Source organism: Pollicipes pollicipes, unplaced genomic scaffold (assembly GCF_011947565.3).
Source record: "Pollicipes pollicipes isolate AB1234 unplaced genomic scaffold, Ppol_2.1 Scaffold_3087;HRSCAF=3621_pilon_pilon_pilon, whole genome shotgun sequence".
In the NCBI taxonomy this organism is placed as follows: Eukaryota; Metazoa; Arthropoda; class Thecostraca; order Pollicipedomorpha; family Pollicipedidae; genus Pollicipes; species Pollicipes pollicipes.
The window spans coordinates 5,226,842-5,250,725 of record NW_023596225.1 but is presented as its reverse complement, the minus strand read 5'-3'; the positions used below and the strand labels follow the sequence as shown (position 1 = coordinate 5,250,725).

The 23,884-nt window shown below is 53.8% G+C and overlaps 1 protein-coding gene across 3 annotated transcripts; it reads left to right on the top strand.

The window, feature by feature from the left end:
* Window positions 1-1,141: 1,141 nt before the first annotated feature.
* On the top strand, window positions 1,142-23,884 carry LOC119114749 (solute carrier family 26 member 10). 3 transcript variants are annotated; one of them, XM_037238770.1, is made up of 15 exons: window positions 1,142-1,339; window positions 3,292-3,435; window positions 5,651-5,821; window positions 6,786-6,896; window positions 7,774-7,913; window positions 8,539-8,703; window positions 9,085-9,189; window positions 9,398-9,531; window positions 10,436-10,598; window positions 10,994-11,170; window positions 11,470-11,742; window positions 12,801-12,995; window positions 13,481-13,564; window positions 15,002-15,128; window positions 22,790-23,884. In XM_037238770.1, the coding sequence occupies exons 2-15, from the start codon at window positions 3,342-3,344 to the stop codon at window positions 22,930-22,932; spliced, it is 2,082 nt and encodes a 693-aa protein (XP_037094665.1). In that variant the 5' UTR covers window positions 1,142-1,339; window positions 3,292-3,341; the 3' UTR covers window positions 22,933-23,884. The 3 variants fall into 3 exon arrangements, with proteins under 3 accessions (XP_037094665.1, XP_037094667.1, XP_037094666.1); XM_037238771.1 differs by lacking the exon at window positions 1,142-1,339 and adding an exon at window positions 1,343-1,420; XM_037238772.1 differs by lacking the exon at window positions 5,651-5,821.

Genomic DNA, 23,884 nt, shown 5'->3' with positions numbered 1-23,884 from the left:
TTCCCACAATAGCTGTCCTTCAATATACCAAACAGTACTGATTAAACAACATTATCAAAAAAGCATTGGTTGTCAGCAACACTCGAAAAACCTACTTGACGTTATTCCAAGCTGTTGCACAGAAAGTCGCGAACATAACGCAAAACTGACTGATGAGGGAAGGGATTAAGTCAATGCAGACAAGTTTGTTTTGCCAATATGCTCGTTTCACCAGTGCCTCTTGGTACATTGGCATGTCAATGACCAATATTGTTAGAGTAAGAATTCGCGACTCACAGTTCTATGCATAATATGATGCCATATCGCACAAAAGATCTTTTAACCTGTCATTAGCTGAATGCGTCATATCTAAATAAGTGGAATACGAAGAATGGCACGGCCGATTCACCTAGGTCCAGCAGCGAATTTGTTCGTTGCAATCATTAGACGCGGACTGTGGTCTTAGCATGACATGGTCATGTACCACGTATATGTATAGTATGCATACATGGCACGTATGCGTGTTATGCACGGCGTCATGTATAACATGTAAACGTAATATGTGTACGTGGCATGTATACGCAACATGCATAGGTACCATGTGCACGTACTATGTACTATGCATACGCACCATGTATACACACCATATTAACGCACCATGTGTATGCACCAGGTGTACGTGTCATGGATACATACGATGTACACACACCATGTATATATTACCGTTTGTCACGGTTATGTACAGCGTAATGATGGGGGGCGAGAGTCGGATAGTGGCACGTCCATTAGGGTGACATTTACGCCCGTAATGCAAACCTTTGACAAAGCACAGAATTGACAGTAGTTCAGTCGGCCGAAGATCATCGGAGTCGAAATTCTGTATTTTGAAATGCTAGTTGATCTGTTCGGTCTAGTTCGGAATCACTTCAGGTGTCGAGCTATCCGACCTAATTCGCTATCGCGTACGCCGCGCAAGTTGGTCTTGACCGCCACCTAACAACCGGATCCGCTCGTTACACAGCTGCGTGACGTGGCGCGGGACATGCGGCGGGGCTGCGGCTGGGGGAGGGGTAGGGGCCGGGTGACATCGATCTGGCGTCGATCCCGTCGGCGGGGAGGGGGGAGGGTGCCGGGCGCGCCAGTCAGCCGACCGTGCGCTCGCAGGCCAGTCGCGGCGCTGTCCAGGTGGCCGGCGGTGGGGTGTGAAGTTCCAGAGGCCATCTCCAGACAGTGAGCGCTAGTGGAGCACCAGAGGTCATCCGTGGACGTGGCCTGATGTGGGAGTCTCAGAGGCCTCTTCAGACAGCGACCGAGAGTGGAGTACCAGAGGCCATCCCCAGACAGCGTCGCCGATCGTAGTGTAAGTCTCAGAGGCCTATTCAGACAGCGACCGAGAGTGGAGTACCAGAGGCCATCCCCAGACAGCGTCGCCGATCGTAGCGTAAGTCTCAGAAAACTATGCGGACTAAAGCTAAATCTAGGTCCTTTTCGGGAGATTAATCGAAGTCGGCATCCTATGAATGTAAGTTAAGTTAGATTAATGTCACTGAACGCGATCACCTGCGTCACAATGTCACAGGTGACCAAATGCAAAGAAGCCTTTTACATTTGATCACCTGTGCTTTAGCCGATGACCAAATGCAAAAGGCTGCTCCAAATTATATTTTTGTCTCTCATTATTTTTGTTCTGCCTTGGGGTTTGTGGATTTGTCCCATGATCGTTTTTCACATGTTATCATGCCGCCTTATGTGTCATGTCATCTGTATCTTGGCTTATTGTATATCACCGAGACGTAGCTCATCTCTGAAATCGTCAATAGTTTTCTCACCTTCCCGGACTGCCAGATAAATCAGATGAGACCAGGCTAACCAAGACGGACGCCACCGGAGAGTGGTGGAGTCTAGCTCACCTACCGAGTGGCTTTACGTAGCCGGTCTCTCACAGCTCCATCGCTGAGCTCACCTTAATGCCCTGTAGGCGCGGCTCTGCACTGGAGTCCCGATCGTCGTGGTGTTTATAAGACGTTATGTATAGATTTGGGTGTCATGGATATAAAAGAGAAGTGGCGCCATCTCCCCAGTCCTGGATCACCTGCAGGATCAGCTGATCCAGCCCGTCGCGTGGCAGGGCTGGGAAAGCCCATAGAGATTCTAGGCAACGCAAAGTGTGACGCATTTCAACCCTCTAAGCCAGAACTTCGGCGCTATTAAGAGGTCCTGCAAGGCGTCAGTTCGAACCAAACCTCCACTGATGCGACGCGTCCAGACGTGGTGGTGTACGAGACAGCCAAAATCGAGCGTTAATCGAGAGCCTGGCTTATAGCGCGCCCGTCCACCTTGACAAGCATGTGTCGGTCATACAAATGAAGCCCACACACGCGTCGTGCCCGCGACTCGCAGACAACGCTTAATGACAGCGTGACAAAGCAACTTGTTCATTCCCAATGCGGGCAGCTGCGATGATCCAGTTAGCTATTGACCATTCTCCATCACACCAACGGCTGCTCAGCGCGCCGAAGCGTCGTTTGCACACAGCTGCTGCGTTATCTGCTGCCGCCTAACATCCTCTGTGATGGGCAGCACGGTTGTATACCAGGGCGATCCGCGGACTGGACACTGCTGGTCGCTGTCAGTCATTTGGTCGTTGCCGGGCACTGACACACGCCACGAAAGCCGTGGCACGCGGAGATTGCATCGATCAATATTTATCTTCATCAGCATTTAACTGATTGGCGTATATTTATTGGCCACGCTTTGTAGCAGTGTACAGAAAGTGAAGGATGAATTGGACCAGCACTGCTTGCGAGTGGATTCCGCATATTCCCAACAAGACTCGCCTGCTAGAAAATACCCCAAAGCCTCACTTAGCGTGCCTATGCGCCTTGAGCCCATCCTGCAGCAATTTTCTGGTAATGTATCCCAAGTGCACCTCAATGCGTCTCGTCGTAACTAGCTACAGCGCAGTTCGCCGTCCCGGTAAATAACAGCCCGCGGAAACGTTTCCCAGCACGACTGCCGCAGCACAGCTGCGACACTCACTGATAGGGCAGGGGTGAGCGAGGGGTTTGGCTGGCGGTGGCGTGTGGGGGTTAGTCACGTTTTGACCATGCTGGCAGGCTGCCAGCTGGTTGCGGGCTGAGTTGTCGCAGTTTGCGCCGCGCGCGCGCGGGTGGTGTGTGCTCCAGCCGGCGCCGCAGCCAGGCCCGCCGCCAACAGCGCGGGACCAGACACCCGCAGGCGACGTCAATATTTACCGTCCGACTGCCGGACTGCGGCCCCGTGTCTGACGACGTGCCGCTTCCGCCCCTGCAGACACGCCTCGGGCGTCGGCTGACGACCCGGCCAGCCGCGCGACCTGAGCCATGCCCGAGCCGAGTGCTGCCGGCGGGGCCGGGCGGGGGCTGACACTGAGTCAGTTCCGGCACCACTATCTCTACAGCCCGCAACCACCGCAAGGTAGGTCGTCGACCATGCGTGCTGTGCAGAGCAGTACAGAGAGTTTCCCAAGATGAGGGAACTAAGCAAACCTCACTGAATACTGGGTTTGGCACGCCACAGATGCGTGCAGTTTTTGCGTGTTGTAAAGCGTCACTTTTGTGATCTTACTGTTAAAAATGTGTCTCCTAGAATTTGCCATTTTCAGCATTTTGTCGCGTGCAAATTAATATACGCCATACATTTCAAAATGGCAGGGCAAATTTCCGCTGGAACTGCAAAGCTCCAAATGTGTGTACACCTTTACTGCTGTGCTTCCTGGACTTCTGCTGCTGAATAGCTGATTTGAATGCTTGTCGTAGTTATGCAACATGCGAGCAAATCTGCGCACCATGTTTCCAGGCCAGAGCCTACCCACTGACTTCGGTAATCTGCTACATGGTCGGGACGTGGCATATGGGATTATAATTTTGGCCCGTAGTAAAACTGAGGTAACGCAGCGCATTCACTCGCGAGGGTAACTCTTCAAAGTCAACCCAACTGTTCCTCGGAGCTGGGGCCCAGCTTGGCGTGGGCGGGTCAGTATGCGGCACGTGTACGTAATCGACTACCTTCATTCACGCGATATACGGTCCTGCTGTGCAGCGCAACCGTGTCTTTGTTCTGTGCTTGGATAATTATATGTTACGTATGAAAATAAAGCCTTTTCCATGGCATTAGGACGCTCTCCGATACCTGGTGACTGTTAAATAGGCGGCACGCGGTTAAAGCCATGAATCAGGTGCAATGTTGGCGCAAGACTTGTACACTGTTACACAATATGTTACGTAAGAAATAAAGCTTTTTCCGTGATATTAGGACGCTCTCCGATATTTGGTGACTGTTTAATAGGCGGCAACGCGGTTAAAGCCATGAATCGAGGGCAATGTTGGCGCAAGGCTTGTACATTTTGCAGGAAGGGAATGATAAGAATGGCCACGAACTTGTTGGATGTGTTTTCTGGATGACGGGGTCATTTTTGAAGCTAATGTTTTTTCCTTTTTTTGTACGATGCCTATCTTGAAGGGAAATATTGCAAATATAATTCAGCGATGACTGCAGCATGACCCCCATCGTGACCTGACTCACTACCCCCAGATGCCGGTGAGCGGTTTTCAGAGATCAGTGTTAAAAGTATGCCAACTTTTTGTCCTCTGGCTTGCGAGATCAGATGTGTACGATTTGATCAGTGATACCTACCAGATTTCTCGAAAGCCTTCTGAATAGCTCATAACATCGATTTGAAGTAGCCACTCCTGTGAGAGAAATCTCACTGAACTTTGCTCACCACTTTGAACGTAATGCGCCTTGTCTTTTCCAATGTGTGTTCTGTAATGTTTGCAACACCAAGTTGTTAAAATGTTTGGATAATTGATGTTTCGAAACCTTAAAGGACTCCGTTTAGGCAAACATATGAGAGAACATGAAGCTGTTATTCCGCAAATTCAACGAAACGCTGTACTGTGACTTTTATTTCCTCCCTATGCGGTGTACCAAAGTGGCCCTCTCGGGGCGCATGCTTGTTGTGGCGAGGCTACTACAGTACGGGGTCGTGGGAATGGAAGTATCAAATGGTCCACAGTTACCTACTGCTTTAACTTCAACCAATGTAACCGCTTTCCGATAACAGGCCTTGCTACCCGCTGGGACAATCACAAACGGTCTTCCATTCGCACCAGTAGAGGTGCCATGGTGGTTGTTCTGACTACGGTTGTTGCGACTGGCGGAAAGAATTGCAGCGTTGTTATGAAGCGTTTAGGGCGAAATTTGGACTAGAAAATAACTAAAATTGATGCTCTTTTTATGTCTTGACTGCGCTGCAGTGGCTTTAGGCAGTTTTTTTTTTTAAAGACGTAACTGGTCCTGAGGTTTCATAAGAGTATGTTTTTAAAATCTGTAACATGGGCACGGGACTCCCTTCGCTGCTACCTGACCCGGCGTGTGACCTGACCCTACTCTGTCACTTAACGACACATTGTGACCAGATTCAAAACCGTGGTCTGACCCCACACCGTGACCTGACCCACACCGTGACCTCGTGCCTCACCGTGCCTTGAGCCCACACCGTGACCTGACCCACACCGTGACCTCGTGCCTCACCGTGCCTTGAGCCCACACCGTGACCTGACCCACACCGTGACCTCGTCCCTCACCGTGCCTTGAGCCCACACCGTGGGAGCCGCCACCACTCCCGCAGGCGCCTGTGAGCGGCTGTGGAAGGCCTGCCTCCCTGGCCCAGCCTGCGCGGCCGACTGCGTGCAGCGCCGCCTGCCGATCGTGACCTGGCTGCCGGCCTACCAGCCGCGTCAGGATCTGGTGGGCGACCTCATCGCCGGCTTCACCGTCGCAATCATGCACATCCCGCAAGGTGAACGATTGGTATTCCAAGTTTAAGTCGAGCTTCGTTAAATATGTCAGCGGTATTGGTATTGGTTAACTATAGACAAATCTCAAGATGCTGCCCAGTGCAAAGTCCGTACTCCAAAATACTGTCTGACACGTTTGAACCCAAGCTTTACGGTCCGCAGCACACCGTAGTGCCTACGTGTGACGAGCGATGAACTACTAGTACGCAGTACATGGCCAGTTTTTTAACGTTCCAAATCACAGTGTTGCATATAGCAATGCAGCCCATATATGTGCCCTTGTCAGGGCGTCTTTGCTTTTGGAGCATCTGTGCCAACAATAATGGGTTTTCCATGTATCAGGAGGTGCCGGGTAAACGACACTAGCAAAAAACATGGCTTATATTGTCGGCGGCATAACTAGCGCTTGATTGACAGGGTCGTTTAACGAGACCTCACGGTACGTTGAAGGCCGACAATTCTTAGTACAAGAACTCCGAACACATGGTTCCGAAAAATCAGGAGCTTAAGACTTGTGCTGCGTATTCAGGTATAACTTTACAATTCCCCTCGAATTCAATCTGATATATTTATGACTAATAATTATTTGATGGCATCTCTTGAAGATGATCAAAATCTTCGGAACGTACCTACGTACCGTCATGAAAGTACCTACGTACCGTCATGCAGCCACAAGCGGACCGTAAGCAACAGCTTGGTCCGCCAGGATCCGACCGGTGAAGTAGAAAACTTACCATGTGATGTGAGACACGTTCGGCCAGTGACTTTGTCAGCAGAGGCCGTTTAAAATTTCAGATGTTTGGACGCGTTCGTTCTTTTTTTGTCAAAGTGACTCAACGCAGGGGACAACCAGAGATCTCTGTCTCTCCCTCATAAACACTGTCTCAATCCTCGTCCGCTTGCACCGCGCGCGTTGCACTTCCCAGCCGGCAATACCGGATGCACAATGCATCATATCTTCCACAGGCATGGCGTACGCGCTGTTGGCCGGCGTACCGCCCATACACGGCATCTATATGGCGTTTTTCCAGTGCCTCTTGTACGTCGTGCTCGGAACATCGCGCCATTTGTCCGTCGGTGAGTCGCGTCATCGCCCGGAAAGTGCTGCCCGTCGCGGAGTGACCGTGGACGGAGCGGGGCTTGTGTCCGCGTGCCACTCTGTGTCGCTGTGGACACCTCCTCATGAGCAAGTATGTCCACTTGCGAATTCGTCCACACGTTAATCCGCCCATGCACATGTTGGGGGTGCATGGAAGAGTAAGCCGCGGGCTTATGAGATTTATAGTCTGTCCGGGAGCAAGGCTGTCTGAAAGGTCTGTCCGTTCATGGGTCTTTCTGTGGGTGACGGTGTCCTGCGGGTCAGCCCTAAGTGACGGAGTAAATCGGTCCGTGAATGAGTCTGTCTATCAGTGTCTGCCCGTATGTGTGTGTGTACGTGCGTGTGTATGTGTGTGTATGTGTGTATGTGTGTGCGCGTGTGCGTGCGTGTGCGTGCGTGCGTGTGGGGGTGGGGGTGTGCATGTATGCATGCATGCGTGCGTGTGTGCCTGCGTACGTGCGTGTGTGCGTGCTTGTGTGTCGTTGGTGGAGATTTGTCCGTCCATAAGTGTGTCCCTATTAAAATTGTCGTGTTTGTGTCCAGTTCGGTGCTTTGGAAATACCAAAAAGCAGGAATGATACTGCGATTAATATTGCGTCGTTCACAATGCATTTTCATGCCATGGTATTTTGGTGTAGCATGCAATGGCGTATCCTAGGTAAAAGTAATTGTAGCGTTTTCATGTCAAAAACACATACACACACAGGAGATGTTTTTGCAATGGACGTGCACACCTCGATGGATCGCATTCCCATGCATGGTCTGTGATGTGCCAGTGCGCGGCTGCGAATACGCACGTGTGCCGGCTCACCAGCGCGTCTGGCGTTTGAACGTGCGTCGCCCCGTCTTCCGCAGGCACGTTTGCCGTCACGTGCATCATGACTGGGAAGGTGGTACTGGAGTACTCGGCGCCGCAGCCGGGCGCGCCCGGCCGCCCCGAGCACGACCCGGTGACCGTGGCCACCACCGTCGCCCTCGCCGTCGGCCTGGTCCAGGTGCGCCACCCGCGCGCGGCCGGCGGCCGGACGAGCGCGGACCGTGTCTGCGCGGCTGGCGCTGCGGTCTGCAGAGCACTGCACGCACAACTGTCTGCAGAGTGCTGTGCACTGCGCGCGCCTGCACGGATCTAGGCTTAAATTGTGAGCAGGCTGCAGGCTGCAGGCTGCAGGCTGCAGGCTCTGAAGGACTACGTGAGGACGGAAGTGTGCTGCACGCTCCCATACATCCGGCGTCAGGACTGCAAGAAGTCAGGCGCCTTGTGTGACCACCGCTGTGCGTTTGCGATCACGGCATGATAGCAGAAACGCATTTCCTCGGATCCTGAACAATGTCTGACGCAGGAAATATTGAGAGGAATGTTGTAGCCATTTGATGTGTGAGTATTCACTGTTTCAAGACATTTCCGGAGCAGGTGAACGTTAGTGAAAACGGTATGAGTCGCGGGTGTTGATTGCTTACCTGAGAGATTATATGATGCGTTATCTATTTAGATGATGACCGTTTTAACAAAATTCCTTTTAGCTCGGCACGGCTCAGCTGCTCGGCAGTGGGCAGAGGTGCCCACCCGGGCGGCAGTGAGCGTGCGTGCGAGGCTGACACCCTCTGCGGTCCGTGCGGCAGCTGGCCATGTTCGTGCTGCGAATGGCGGCGCTGACAGTGGTGCTGTCCGACATGCTGGTGCGAGGCTTCACCACCGGCGCCGCCGTGCACGTGCTGTTCTCCCAGCTGCCATCGCTGTTTGGTCTGCACCTGCCCCGCTTCTCCGGCGCCGGCAAGCTGGCCAAGGTCAGCGCACGTGGCTCACCGCACCGTGGCGTGCGCGCTGGTGTTTCCGCAGGTGGGATCGGTCGCTCTGGTTAAGTAAACAGGGAAGGTGACAGCAGGACACAGTTGAGTATATGAGGATAAAGTAAGGTCTGTAATGGCGAGAGGCAGGTTACAAAAAGTCTTGCAGGCGAGCTCAACGTATTGAGGCGTGTCCTCGGTCGGTTATGACACGCCAGACCATGGGTCGGAAGACAAGCTGCTGAGCTGATATCGCTGTAGAATTATGTGACCTGCATTTAGTTGACATGCTGACGTGGTCGATAACAGACCATGCCCGCTGTGGCAATACGTGAGGGCATCAAGGCTCTCACCGGTATTCCTCAACATGTTGTTTCTCAGCTGTCCGTGGCCATCCTGAAGAATGTACATAGCGCCAATCCTGCCTCAACAGCGATATCAGCAGCCACCATTGTCATCCTTGTTTTGAACAACGAGTTGTTTAAGGTGAGTTTCAACTGAACACGCGTGTCATGTGATTTTGTCATGCTGGCGGCCACAGAAGTGATAGGATGTAATTCATGGGGTCGCAGCCCAACGCCTTTTTTGTCGGTTCATAAACGCTGTAACCCGAATAATAAATTGATTCGTTTCACCAGCCTGGCAGATATGTAGGAAAGGCTTGCTTCATCCACGGCTGTGTGTCTTCCTGCAGCCTCAGCTGGCCAAGAGGACGCGGTTTCCGGTACCTGTCGAGCTGCTTGTCGTCATTGTCGGCACGTCTGTCTCGTTCTTCTGCGATCTGGCCGGTCGCTTTGACGTCCAGGTCACCGGCAATGTGACGACTGGGTGAGCACAGCGCGGTTGAGACTGGGGCGGCGCGTGGGAAAAGCACGCCGAGATGAGCACACCGTGAAAGGTACAACTGTCACTGCGGCTAGTGTCGTTTGTGTCATTTTGTGTTGAAACGCAAAAATAGTCCAATCGACACAAAATGTAACGGGATCCAGACCTTACCGACTGTAGAGATGGATATACTCACGCCATGTGAGCGCGGCGTAGTAGCTCGAGTACTCCTGTCTCCACCACGGTGGCCATTTAGCATAAGATCAAAGCCTTTATATAACCTATAGCTCCACCAGCGGCCCGCTCGCCGCGTCCGTCCCGGCTCCAGAATGCCCCGTATCTTTTTGCTGCCAGTTTTGCTATGGTTGCAGCGGTGGGGTAGAGCTTGTGGATGTTGTACGGTAGCGATGTTGCATAAAACTCGGATGCTGAATATCCGATACATGTGTCTCACACTACTTATTACTAATTTTCAGCCTTGAGCAAAAAGTACATTGAAGCTCTCAGAGGTCAAGGTCCTAGACCAAACACAATTAAGGCATGACTTTTACAATGGCCGATACCTGTTGACAAGTTGGCTGCTTGCTGATCCTTGCATTCCTTTCCTGACATGTACAACGTAATGTAAATCTTCGAAAGAGGCTGCAGGTTGCAGCCATCTGCCCATGCTTGCCAGGCTTCTATTCCCTCTGGTAAGAGGCTTATCCGTGATAAACGATACATACATCACCGTGCTGGTTACCCGAATCATGGAATTTTGCCACTTAACAGTCATTAAACTCGGTCAGTTTGTCAGCTCGCAGACTATGGCAAGGCCTTCCTATTTATCATACAGCATATTGTTCTGCTCACGTGTAGACGTGGGCATCTTTACACAAGCCGCTCGACGCGTGGCGGGTCGTTACAGGCTGCCGCGTCCCAGCAGCCCGGCCATCTCGCTGCTGCCCAACGTGTTGCTGGACGCCGTCATCATCGCCATCATCACCTACTCGGTGGCGCTCTCCATGGCGCAGCTGCTGGCCAGGAAGCACGAGTACACTGTGGACGCCAGCCAGGAGCTGTTGGCCCAGGCGAGAACCAGGGAACGAAAGTTCGTGGTGGGGACCTGGTACCGCAGAGTCCAATGTGATTGGGGGATTCAAAATTCGGTAGGTTACGTAAAGACGCGAGACCTTAGTCTGCAGAGCGATGTAAAGAGTGACACTTGTTGGCCAGAGTCAGAACCAGGAAGCTGACACCGATAGCCATTGGCCAGCACCGAGGGGACGTTTTCCAAGCGAAGATCCAAGCAAGGCCTCTCAAAGGGAAGCCAGGGCTGCAACGTGGCCACAAAGTCATAAATTTTAAAACCGTGACCTTCCGGTGTTAAGGTATCAGAACTGCAAAACCGGGCTCAAGTGTCCTCGCTAATTCTGGCTTCTCAGCGTGCTGCAGTCGGTCTGAAGGAGTTGTACCCCTCCCCCAGGGCGTGGGCAACGCGGTGTCGGCGTGGTTCTCCTGCGCGCCGATGGGAGCCTCGCTCTCCCGCTCACTCATCGTGGACGCGACCGGCGGCCGCACGCAGGCGTCGGGACTCATCACCGCCCTGCTGCTGCTGTTCGTGCTCCTCTGGCTGGGGCCAGTCTTCCAGCTGCTGCCACGGGTGACCAGCGGCAGAGCGTGTCTGGAGTGGCGGCTGTAATGCTGCGCTGAGCAGTCGTATTTCGTTTGGTTAACCTATAGATACAGTTGAAGTGAGCATTTTAACAAGGACAAAGATTGTTTGGTGCCGTTTTCGGAGTTTTATCATTTTATATGTACACCAGGCAGTTGTGTTGGTGATAGCGTGCCCCCTTGGCTATCTTCGGTTCAGCACAGCCGTCAGTTCGGTTATCGTGTCGCGGCATTCCTCAACCTGACAGGACTTGCGAGCCTCGACGACGTTCGCTTCCCTGTCCGCAGTGTGTGCTGAGCGCCATCATCGTCGTCTCGCTCAAGGGGCTGCTATGTCAGCTGCGCGAGGCGCCCCAGCTCTGGCGAACCTCCCGCGCCGACACCCTCATCTGGGCGGCCACGCTGCTGGCCGTCGTGCTCGTCGACATTGACGTCGGTTTGGCTGTCGGCGTCGTCGTGTCTGTGGTGGTGCTGCTGTGGCGCCACCAGCGGCCGCCAGCCGAACTTCTCGGCCGCGTGCCCGGCACGGACCTCTACATGGATCGGAAGAAATACAGGGCCGTGAGTAAGGTCGGAGGAAGATGCTACGACTCATTCATAAAGCCCGGTAACGCTTGCGCGCGATGTGCCAAAATGCAAGATTTGAGCGGAAAGTTCACTTTTTACGGAGAGTGTGGAGCTCTCAGTCTCAGTGTCTTTTCGTAATTCAGCTTCCGTTGGTTGATGTATTTATTTTTTGCTGATTCTGCTCTATTTCGGGGCTTTTCCGAAAGCATTGCAGTATCAATGGCACCCTTGGTTCAGGCGATTCTGACACACTGCCCCGTACAAGTTCGTTTGGCAGTCGCCGGTGCTGCCGACCAAGGGTGGCAAAATGTCCCGACTTGGTAGGTGAAGTCGGCGGCAAAGTTTGTTGCCCGACGCTCGATGGCAAAAGATGTTTTGTGGTTATACTGACACTTGGTGTCCTTTAGTATCGCGTTACGCTGCTGTCAACAAATTTGTCAGTAGGAATTCGATCGGCAACAAAATGCACTTTTTATGCCCCTGTTGCGGACCAAGATGCCGGTCAGCCAGCAGCAACGGGTACGAAGCCTAGCCTTATACGATGTTGTATCTGACCATTCCGTTTTCTGGCTTCACCGGCGCCGTCACTAATTTCGCGGTCGCCGACGCCGCAGGCGCCGCCGGCAGGTGGGAGTAAGAGCACATGCCTGGAATTTGTAGGGACCAAGCTTCTATAGTCGGTGGTATGTGTGGGTGGGATTGGGGAGGGGTAGGGGTTAGGAGGTGGTGAATGACGAGTGAGTGGAACTTATCAGTTACTGTACTATCTACCTCCACCGAGCAACCGTGAAACCATTGCTGTGAGATCGCTGGATAAGATCTCAGAGTAAGAAAAGCTCCACGAGGTGTGCTCACCAGGCCCGGAACGTTCGTCCCGCCGGCGTTGTTCTTGTGCCTGTCCCGTGGGTGCAGTGGCGAGTTCGCCGAGTTCGTCCAAAGGCGAGAAGCAGATGTCGTGAGATTGAGACACATCGTGGAGTATGCTGAAGCTCCCAACAGGGGCAGACATTCTCACGCGATGATCAGCATCCCAACGGCTTCGCCTGCCGCAGACGGAGCTGGACCCCGACGTGCGGATTTTTCGGTTCGGGGGCGCGCTGCACTTCTGCAACGTGGGGTACTTCCGGTCGCGTCTGGCGGCGCTGACAGGGCTAGAGGAGGCCCGAAGGCGGCAGGCGGCCAGCCGAGAGGACTGCGAGTCGGCCGGCCGGCGGCGCCGAGCCGCCAACACCGCCGATGACATGGAGGTGCGCCGATCTCGTGCCACGCCCGGACCCAAGAACTTCGCGGTGATTCCGAATATTTGGCCTAGCGATGGAAGTCTGAAAGGCTGTTTGCTATAAAACCCACCGGTTTGCGTTGAGCCTGGTTGATGGATATTTCATTGACGCTTGTAGGGGTGGTGGAGCATGTTTGGTATCGTTCTAAAACAGCTTAGGCGTAACTAGTTGTCATATATTTAGAGAAGTTGCGCGTTTTCGTATGCTACACACTGCCTTCGTTTGTAAGAATCCCACGGTACTCTCAAGGACATGGTCATAGTTGCCAGCGCTTTTATTGACCTCTGGGCGCAGCTGACGCCGTGACACAATAACACCACCGTCGGACCCGGCGCTGTTGGCTGGTGGTGACTGCACCACAGCTGAGCCTTCACTGCTGCCGTCTTAACCCCATCTGCCCTCGCGTTGGCCTCTCTCTGGCTCACTGGCATCATGTCTCCCACTCCATTCAGCTGCTCGCTCCACTAACGGCCGAGGACAGTGACGGTGGCGGTCGGAGAGTGCCGGCAACACCGCGGCCCGCTGGCTTCTCGCCCGTGAGTGACCAGCGTGTATAACCCGATCACTGTATGCATTCCGAGGTGAACGGTAATCACTTGCGCCATGGGAAAACGATGGTAGAAGTAAACTCAGTGAAGGAATGATAGACATTCAGCTCCTGGTTTTCGGCATGTTGAGTTCACAGTTCTCATATTAAGTTATCGACCTTCGGTGTCCCAGGAGGTGCTGGCTAAACGATGTAAAAGAGCAAACAATGGTGATATTTTCAATACTCGCCATTTCAAACTTTGTTTATGATGACGACGTCTCTTGTAACGATAAACACCGTTTGGAGCGTCCAACATTGGCCTAATAACCAATGTTTTGCTCTGACGTCACTTGATCAGTATTGAAAGTCGATAACTCAATATAAGAACTCTGAACAAATAATGATGAAAAAACTGATGCATGCTAGCTTATCGTCAGATTATTCTTAGGATTGGGCTGGGGGAATTCAAGCACATCATTAGGCGACGATTTAGGGCAGCTGATCTTGCACATGCACATCGTGCTTGGACAAAGTATATAGCTGTAATGACATGCCATCGACCTGTCAACGGATCGTGCCCGTACTTGCTATTGTCACCTCGTACTTGCATAGCCACGAGACGCGTCTATTCTCAGAAACGCCCCTTGTGTGCGTAGGAAGTCATCATTTTGCATCTCGGATGTCCGTTAGCGTTCATCGGTGTTAAATGGCGCACTGAACAGCCTGGGCTTATGCCTACGTGGTCCCATGCTGATTGTTACAAGGACGGTTCAGCTCTTGGCCTTGGGCCGGATTCGAACCCAGTCCATGACTCGGTGTACGGTCGTTATGCAGCGCTCCCCCTAGGTTAAACTGCACAGTCCCCGTTGTTGTCCGTTTCCGGCGGCGCTGAGCCATGGATATGGCACTTGCGATTATCGAATGTTGACAATGTCCCGGAATACGCCTGAACTCTAAACGATGTTTTAGCCACGTGTACCAGTGGATTGCGTATGCACAGGCGTGCACCCTGTGTGTTGCGGTCCCTGAACCCCGCGTGCACCGTGTGTTGCGGTCCCTGAATCCCGCGTGCACCCTGTGTGTTGTGGTCCCTGAACCCCGCGTGCACCCTGTGTGTTGCGGTCCCTGAACCCCGCGTGCACCCTGTGTGGTTTTAACCACGCAGTCCGCAAGCTTCGGATATAGCGCTGAAGGTAACTACACTCTTCGGATCAGTTTCACCATGTCTTGTGCATGGTCCATCGTGCATTCGACACCCATATCAGTGAACCAGGAGCACTCATGTCATAAACCAGGTTTTCAACGCTCAGTAAATCAGGTCCGACGAGCTGCGCGCGCGGTAACTTTTCTACCCAGATGCACTGATTGGCGACTGCCGCCGCTGCTGCACTGCTCCCGCCGACGGTGTGCTCGCCCCGCCTCACCCGAGGCGGCCCTGTCGCAGTTCTCCCACCTGGTGCTGGACATGAGCGGCGTCAGCTTCACCGACTCGGCCTCGACGCGCGACCTGCTCGCCGTCGTCCGCGAGTGCCAGGCCCTGGGCATCTCCTGCCTCCTGGCCGGCTGTAACGGTGGGTGACGCCGCACCTCGACGCGCGCGTGCTGGGTGCCGAGCCCAGCCGCCGTGCTGAAACAACGCCAACGAGCCAGAGGCTTAAGCTCGCGGAACGGACATCTCCCAGTAGCGGAGTGTTAATTTGTCCTGGTTTTAAAGAGAGCTGGTGTGGCCTCTGGTACGCCTGCGACACTCCTTTCGCCGCCCTTGGCTGAGTCACCGGTACTCGCCGCTTGGTGTCGCCCTGAGCCGCCCTTGGCTGAGTCACCGGTACCCGCCGCTGGGTCTCGCCCTGAGCCGCCCTTGGCTGAGTCACCGGCACCCGCCGCTGGGTGTCGCCCTGAGCCGCTCTGGTCGTGCTTTTTTGTTAGAGGGGTACATGAATTGTCGGCAACGTAATGTATGCGCGAGATGTTAAGGTGACTCCCTATGTATGTGCGAGATGTTAAGTTAACCTCCGTCTTTCCTTTTTTAAGCTTTTAAAGTGGCAATCGAGCAATTCGCTATAGAATTGCAGGCTGCTTTCAAAACGTTAATTTCCCTTCATCATCCTGAACACCTTCCAGAAATAATGTCTTGATTTTTGGGGGGACGTGTCACGGGTTACCGAAGACAAATATCCCGCACATGATTTTGAGTCATACCTAAAGGGTATCCGCATATCCAGCCAACCAGCCGAATAGCGTGCTGTTTGGCTGGGATATGTTACAATTCATAGCACAATCATGCTCACCAAACGCGAGGAGGCGCCTGCTCGGTTACATTGGCTGAGTTAGATAACAGGTGAAAACAGCAGTATCTGCTGAACGGGATCATCAACAAATATAAATGAGATATCTGTGGACGGCGCGTATTTCATACCCAAGTGGCACAAAATTAAGGACGACAGGTGAAGACAGGCAGCAGTGGGAAAGGGGTGCACTTGGTTCATGTTTGCATTTAAGGTGAGTAAATGAATGACTGTTAAGCTCTAAACTGACTGATCTGTTAGCTGCTGAAGACTTGTTGGCTTGCGGATGAGTAAAGATCAAATGAAGTCTAGCTGGCGTGTGCCCCTAACTAGGCTTTTCCTGATCTCCATTCGTCCACCAGCCTGTAAATATTCAGCAGCAAACCGAGCAGTTTTTTCTGGGTTAAAGATGGCCAATCTACTTGCAAGTACATGACCGAAATCCGTGTGGCGATCTGAGAACCTCGTGCATCCCCATAGATTGCGGGGTATGCGTCGAACAAACAGTTTGACTTTCCTAATTTGCGTTGCGTGTGTTTGATGTACACCAATAGTCTATTGCAGAGACGTGCGGCATGGAGGCCATAAGCTGGTAGAGAGGCAAGATTTATGACTAGATCGATCAAAGCATGTGGTAACTCGTTGGAACCAACGGCTGTTTGGCGCTTCCCAGCGAACCCTTTTCTTTTCCCCGTGGCAGACGAGATAGCGCCCCATCTTGTGTCACCATGGCAATGCCGGAAATTCAGAAAACGAGCCTCTGATATCACTGGGTTCGTTTCTTCATGCACTGCCTCTCGGTACCGACATTTATCAAGGAGCCCATAGGTCGGGCTAACAGCTCTGCGCTATTCGGGATTCGGAATGGCACGTGGGGACTCTAGGTCACCCGACGTCGACACACAGGCATGAGCCACGCAGGGGAATGGCGAGGGTGACTGATCGGCGGACGGGCTGATAGAATCGATCGGACACCATGTATACGGCTGCACGCCAGTTATGACACCTGCCATGCTTGTTATTTCTTATCGGTGATTGGAATATAACCATAGCACGAACGGATCAATATAACCTGATTGGGCCCCACCTTTTTCCAAGCCCCCTCCACCTCCTAATGTCACGGGCCGCAACTGGCTGGTGCTCCATGAAGGACCCCTCACCTCCTTTGGTGCGGAGATGTCAAGGTGCCCTCCACGGTGCCCTCGTGGCATCTCCCATGGTAGGTGCCAGGTACGTGCCCTAAGTACACGAGTAATGTGTGTGCACGTACAAGATGAATGGAAAATGTCGAATGGTACAAGTCAAATGGAAAAATCAGATGAAAAAGTTGACTGAAAAAGCCAGCTGGAAAAATGGAATGGAAAAGTCCAACGAGAGAGGAAGCAAGGAGTCGACAAGGTTTCGACAGGAATGAGAACTGACTGAGAAAAAGTCGAATACGAAAAAGGTTCAAGACAAAAAGTTATGAAAGCTGACCAGGATAGAAGCATAAAGAGCATCCAAATGAAAAAGCATAAAAGCCGTCCGGGGTAAAGGTCGAATTGGAAAATGTTGAGTTGAGAACGTATAATCACTAAAAGTGGACAAGGATTTAAATCGACAAGGGTGAGTGTGGGGGTGTGTCTGTGGACCGTTGGGGTGGTGGTGCGGTGCGATGGGGCGGGGTTTCCTGGCCGCCGCTGGATGTCGCACGCCGCCGGTTGCCGCTGTCACATCCACCCACGAGAGCAAATTTATAATGAGGAGCCCATTGGTCAGCGTACGAGCTCCATGATGTTAGCGCACGGCTCGACACGTTGTGGCTCCGGTACACCCGACGTCAACACACACTCATGTGAGCCACAGAGCTAGGATGAAGCGGGTGACCGGGGCATTGGCGGGATGGCGGATCCGGTCAGGCACCATGAACGGCTGTCTCCCCGCCCATGGCTGTGCGCCCTTGACCACGGTATCCACCTCCACCCTTTAGCTAGCGATATCATTTAAATGGGGCAAAAACGGGAATGCGTGCATACTAACGCGCCTAACCGGCAATGGTCCCCCGCACTGGCGAGCTATATTGACAAGGGCCCACTGGGTAATGACCATGGGATCCCCCCCCCCCCCGCCTTAATTAATCCACGCAGACTCCACGCACTCGGCGCCCATCACACTCATTCCAAGCATTCGCATACGCTGGCGCCCACACCATCTCGTTCTTCCTTGGCACGCACACGGGTGGGACCCCCCCCCCCTTTTTCCCCGCACCTTGACATTATAATTGGCCGTCTGCATGGGTCCTCGTTAAGTTTAATTCACTTATCACATTTCGGTCTTGCCATAAATGCACGTTTAAGCCCCATTCAAAACATATCACGATGATTTGCCAGCTTGACACCGACGCAGCTGCTGGGCCGACCACGAGTGTCAAAGCTGAACGGCGACTCGCTCCCTCGCCTGACCTCCAGGGTGACGGCTCCCTATTTGGACGACGCTTCCCACGTTCCGTCCACGATGGGCGGCTCCGCACTCACACGGCCGCACCCACCGCTCGCAGCTTTCCGCTGCCGCGCATGCGCCTTAGACGGCGCCTCGTCCAGCACGGAGGCGTCGCTTCCGGCGCTTCTGCGCCCTCGCCTCCCGTCCGCCGGAGCAGGCTTTGCAAGGCACCGCCCATAGCGCGTCCCTCAGAGGCCTGGAGGCAGACAGCGCGCTCATGGGACGGTGGGGCCTCTCGGCAGACGACGAGCGCCCGGTGCGACCCGCGTTCACGCCTTACGGTCTCCCCGGCCGGCACGCTCTGGAGACTCGGCCTGACCGGCCTGTCTGACGACCTGACTCCTCGTCGCCTTCCCTATGAGCGTCGATGACGGGATCTCTATCCGTCCCGAACATCCCATCACCAATCGCTCATAAGGCCCGGCGTGCACCACGTCGGAAGAGAGCGGACTGACTCCTGCCCTCTCCCAAGGCGGAGACACCACGGATAGACTCCGCTACCGCCCTGCACGATCGAGCATCCCAGGCGGCCCCCACGGATCCAAGGTCACTTCATGACCAACGCCTCCTTAGGCCGTCACGCCTGGGGTCAAGTGGGGAACGACAAAACGAGTCGGCCGTCTCAAAAAAAAAAAAACAAGAAAAAAAACGAAACTGTCTTGTGCCGCGCTACCCACAAACGTCTTTCTGCGTAAAAGCAGGACTGCGGTCGTCTGGCTCCTCGTCCTCGTCACAGCCGCGCCGGGCTACCCACCTGCTGACGGGCCACGAGCGGTGGACTGCTCCGTCCACCCACACCGCGGCAGACAGTCATCTGCCGGCCGGTTGCGGGTGCCCGCGCCGCCATCGCGCACCGTCGGGTGCTGCCCTCTACCGCAATTGCCCATAGCGACTGACAGATGGCGTCCGTGTCACCTCCCGAACGCCGGCCCGGGCGACGCCCCGCGAGTAACCTCCGGTCTCGCGGAACTGCGGGAAATCCTTCGAGATGCCGCGGGCCCGGCACACCTCACCGCTATGCCTTAACATCCCGGCGCAGGCGGTCTCTCTCTCCGACCTCTAGCCTACATACCGGGGTTACATCCGGTTCGGCGAATTCGACGCCATTCTCCCCATACCGAACCCCCGGCGTCCGTGTCGGATCCATCTCGGACGAGATGGGTATTCGCTAACGAAACAGTAGCGCGGGGCATCAATTGGCCAGAGAGCAACCCAGACCTAGTGAAAGGCAGAGGGAGATAGAAGCCGGGCAATACACGCGCTCGCTGGGGGAATCCGCGCAGCATGCGCGGAGCTAGACCGCGCTAACCTCTTACGCGAGAAAGGCCGAGCATGCGCGCTGGATCGAACCCGTGAGGTTCCAGCTTATTGCCTCTAACTATTGACACTAAACCGGCTTTTAACTATTGACAAAGAAAACGAAACGAGAAATGTACGGCGAACGGTCCACCTAACCCACACCCTGCCGCCGTAGCATGTCGGCGCGGCCCGTACATCGCGTCCGGCCGCGACGATGGCCAGACGAGGGCCCAGACAAGCCGATGCGCCTTTGCATGGCTTCCGCCATTGGTAAACTCCGGACGCCTACGGGGCATGCCAACGAACTGGCCGCTGCGCCCAAGCATGCGTCCCGGGCTCCGGACACGACCCCGCCCAACGCCGGGCCGCGTGTCCTCCCGCCGCCCGAACCGACCTCGTCCAGCCTCGCTCCCTCACTAAACCATCGCTACGCAATCCAATACCTGTATTTATACGCAAAGACAACGAAGCAAAACATCACCCATAGACCGCGACATACACACCTACCACACTAACACCCCAGAGCCCCTTCCCCTCACCCCGGCTCTGCGGCGACCGCGGCTTACGCCGCCCGGTGGGAAGCGGGGCGGAAGGGCACACTCGGGGCGCCAGCCGTCCATGGCCCGGTAAGATGGAATGAGGGGGGGGGGGGTCAACGGTCTGGGCACTCACATCGTGTGCGCCGTCGTCGGTGACTGTTGCCCGCCGCGTCGAACGTCGCAACTCTTGGTCCGTACTCCTCGCACTCTGTACTGCCTGGTCCGTCTCTCCTTTTCACGAGGCCCTCGCATGATAATTTATAAGATTCCGATGCCTTTCAACCGGGTCGACCCGCCCCCGTCGCCCTGCGTGACCCAATCGGTTTGCCGCCTCGCCTCCTCCGTCCAATCCGTCGCCGGGCCGGCATGCTCCGCTGCCAGAGTCCGTCCCTCGACGTGCCCCTAGGCCAGATCTCGGGCGTGGTGTCGCTGGCGACGACGCAAGGCCAGCCCGCTCTCGCCTCGGGCGGGCCCTGCGCGTCCCCCACTGGCCCAGTTCCCACGTGGCGCGGCTCTCGAAACGGCATCTGGGGCGACGGCGGCGCCTGCGCGGCGGGGGTTCTTGGGGTGGTTCGGGGGGAGTGTGATGGAGGGGAGCGGGGAAGCCCTTGACCACGGCCGGCTGGTTCGCGTTCCCACGCTCTGTGCGCGGAACCCCTCCGGTCCCGGGCGGGTGGCGCGCAGAACAACGAGACATGAAAATGTACGCCTACATGAGTCAAAATAGAAAATTCGGAATACACAATGCCGAGGACAACGGTGCGGTTTCTTATTAAGGGGGGGGGGGGGGTGACAAAGGGCAGGAAACCCTTCCCGATTTTGAAAAGAATGAGGGTCGAACTCGAGGAGAAATCCATTTACTGGTATTTTGGCGGTAGGCTGCTTTGTTTTCCCCTGCTAAGCCCATTCCTCTACCTCCACCTTCCCAAACTCATTTTACGAAACTATGCCCCTGCCTGAATAATCGGAAGCTAATTAAGGCCTTTCTCGCTGATATCAAGCACTACAGTTATGTGTCGGGAACGGGTCCACACAGTGTGGGCTTTTAGGACTTCATAATGTGCACAAAGATCACTGCCATCACAGACCCACAACAGATAGACGTCGTCCGCTGTCCTGTGGCCGTGCCGCGTACCCGCTCCCCTCTCTCTCCAACGCAGAACACCCGAGATACCAGGGTCACCCGCCACTGCACAGCCGGCGATGGTGTAGATATATTTATTTTGGCGTCATATTTAGGCCCTTAGGCAGCAGCTTTCCCCGAGGGCTACCTTAAATTTGTCTGGTGGCATCCAGTCCCTTCCGATACCATTATGCTCCGTCCAGTCCCGTCTGATCCCGTCCAGTCCCGTCTGATCTCGTCCAGTCCTGTCCGATCCCGTCCAGTCCCGTCTGATCTCGTCCAGTCCCGTCTGATCTCGTCCAGTCCTGTCCGATCCCGTCCAGTCCCGTCTGATCTCGTCCAGTCCCGTCTGACCTCGTCCTGTTCCGTCTGACCTCGTCCTGCTCCGTCTGGCTCCGTCTGGTTCCGTCTAGTCCGGTCTGGTCCCGTTCTGCCCGTCCGGCTTCTTTCCACCGCGTCCGGTGACGTCCGATGCTATTTGATCGTGTCCGACACGATCAGATAACATCTTGGTACGCAGTCCCGTCTGGTGTCGTCAGATTCGGTCCGGTTCTGTCGCATCTGGTCCCTTCTCGTCCGGTTCCATCCGATTCATTCCTATCTAACGTACCCGTCTGGCCCCTTCTGGTATGGTCTGGTCCCATCCACTCACGTCCCGTCCCATCTAGACCCATATAGTTCCATCCAGTCCACCTGTCTCTGTCCGTGGCCATAGCTTCATCCACTTCCCATACTAGGCGCCAAATTCTGATGACTTTTCTGTCCTAAATTATTTGGATTATTAGTGCTTCTTTACATCCAATTTGGCCTTCATCACTGTCGGTGCCATATAACGATACAAAAAATGCATATCAAGACTTGCACATAAGTATTTTGACATTCCTTATTCCTGCCAAGTTGTTGTCCTAGGCTTTTCTCCTATTCAACTTTTACCCCTCTCTTCTTTTTCCCCTTTCGTTTTTTTCTGATTCGACTTCTATCCCTGTCGACTTCTATCGACTTCTATCCCTGTCGACTTCTATCCCTGTCGACTTCTATCCCTGTCGACTTCTATTCTGTCCCTGACTTCTATCCTTGTCCCTTTCCTGTGGCCGATTTTTTTTTTGATTGATTTTTTCGGCTTCTTTCTTCTCGCTTTTTACCGTTTGGCTTTTTTCCATTAAACTTTTATCCTGGTCTACTTTTATCCATTTCTTCTTTACACCGTTCGACTTTTTTCAGTCTACTTTTTCCATTCGACTGTTTCCCACTCGACTTTTTGTCCGGGAAACGCGATGGGCGCTCTGTCGTCTTCATTATTCCGACGTATAAGCAATAAAATCGAGACGTCCATATGAGCCCTCCAACCAACAAACGCAAGGTGGCGTGGAAGTTTGAAAATTGTCTGGGTGTGATAAAATCCGAGTATCGAGACCAAACGAATACGTTATCTGTTCCATTCGCCACCGTCACTGAATGCACATGCCAGTTATATCTTCAACATGGGTCCAACGTCTTGTGTTTTTCAGAGACCGTGCTACGCATGCTCCATGCCTGCCGGAGTCCGCTTCAAGAAGACCAGCTGTATCCCAGCGTTCACGATGCTGTCGTGGCCATTCGCTCGTCCCACGTCAGCGGTGACGCCCAATGGCTGAGCGATTCCGCCAGCTAGCTCCACCGTCTACATCCATGTGGGCAATAAGATGCCACAATCCAGACTGAAGTCGTCCCAACGAATCTCTAGTCTACATGTCAATGCGCTGAAGTCCAGCGCAACAAACTAAGCGTAGCAGTTCAGCGGTAAAACTGCAGTTGCAATCAAGCCGTCAAACCGTAGCGACTGTGGGGTCACGGAGTGGACCAGAGTAGACAGACCAGACCAGACCAGACCAGACCAGACCACGGAGTTCACCGTGGGATACGACGAGTTAACAGTCGTGGTTTGGTCGCAATCAACGCCAGACCTGCTGCCGATGTGCCATTTTGGTACAATTGTACCTATTGGGTACGCAATCCCAGTTCTATGACGGCTGCCTGGTTAGCGGATATCAATAAGGCATGTGTGTGCTCCACAGACTTTCAAGCAAGTCATATAAAAATGTTGTTGAAGACTGGCGAGGGGCTGCGGCAATGTGGTGTGGCTTAGTCAAGAGGGAAGTCTTTCAGCATAATGCATGTATTCGTAAATCAGTTTTAACTTGAGTCCTCAGAGGGTTTTGCGCCCGCTGTCAAACCTTCTGCAGGATTTTTTTTTTTGCAAGTCACTGCTAAGGTGGTAGTGACAGGTAATGTGGAAAGTGTGCGTCAATGCTATTTTGATAATGATATAGTGGTTGTGGATTTGTCCTGCACGATAGTATCAACGGAGTAAATTACAGAAACCCAGTGTTATGTCAACCCTAGGAAGGATGTTATGTCCGCCGCCATATCCTCTGTAGAACGTTACTTTTCTGGGGTGCTGTGAAATAATGATAATTGAAGGTGATACGGAAAGGAGTTTGCAGGGAAATAATAATAATGCAAGGTGGTGCGCACGAGGGTTTGTATGCAACTTTGTTTTTCATGAAAGGTATCGGATGTGTCCCACATGACCGTGTCAATACAGCAAATGACCGTGGGTGGAA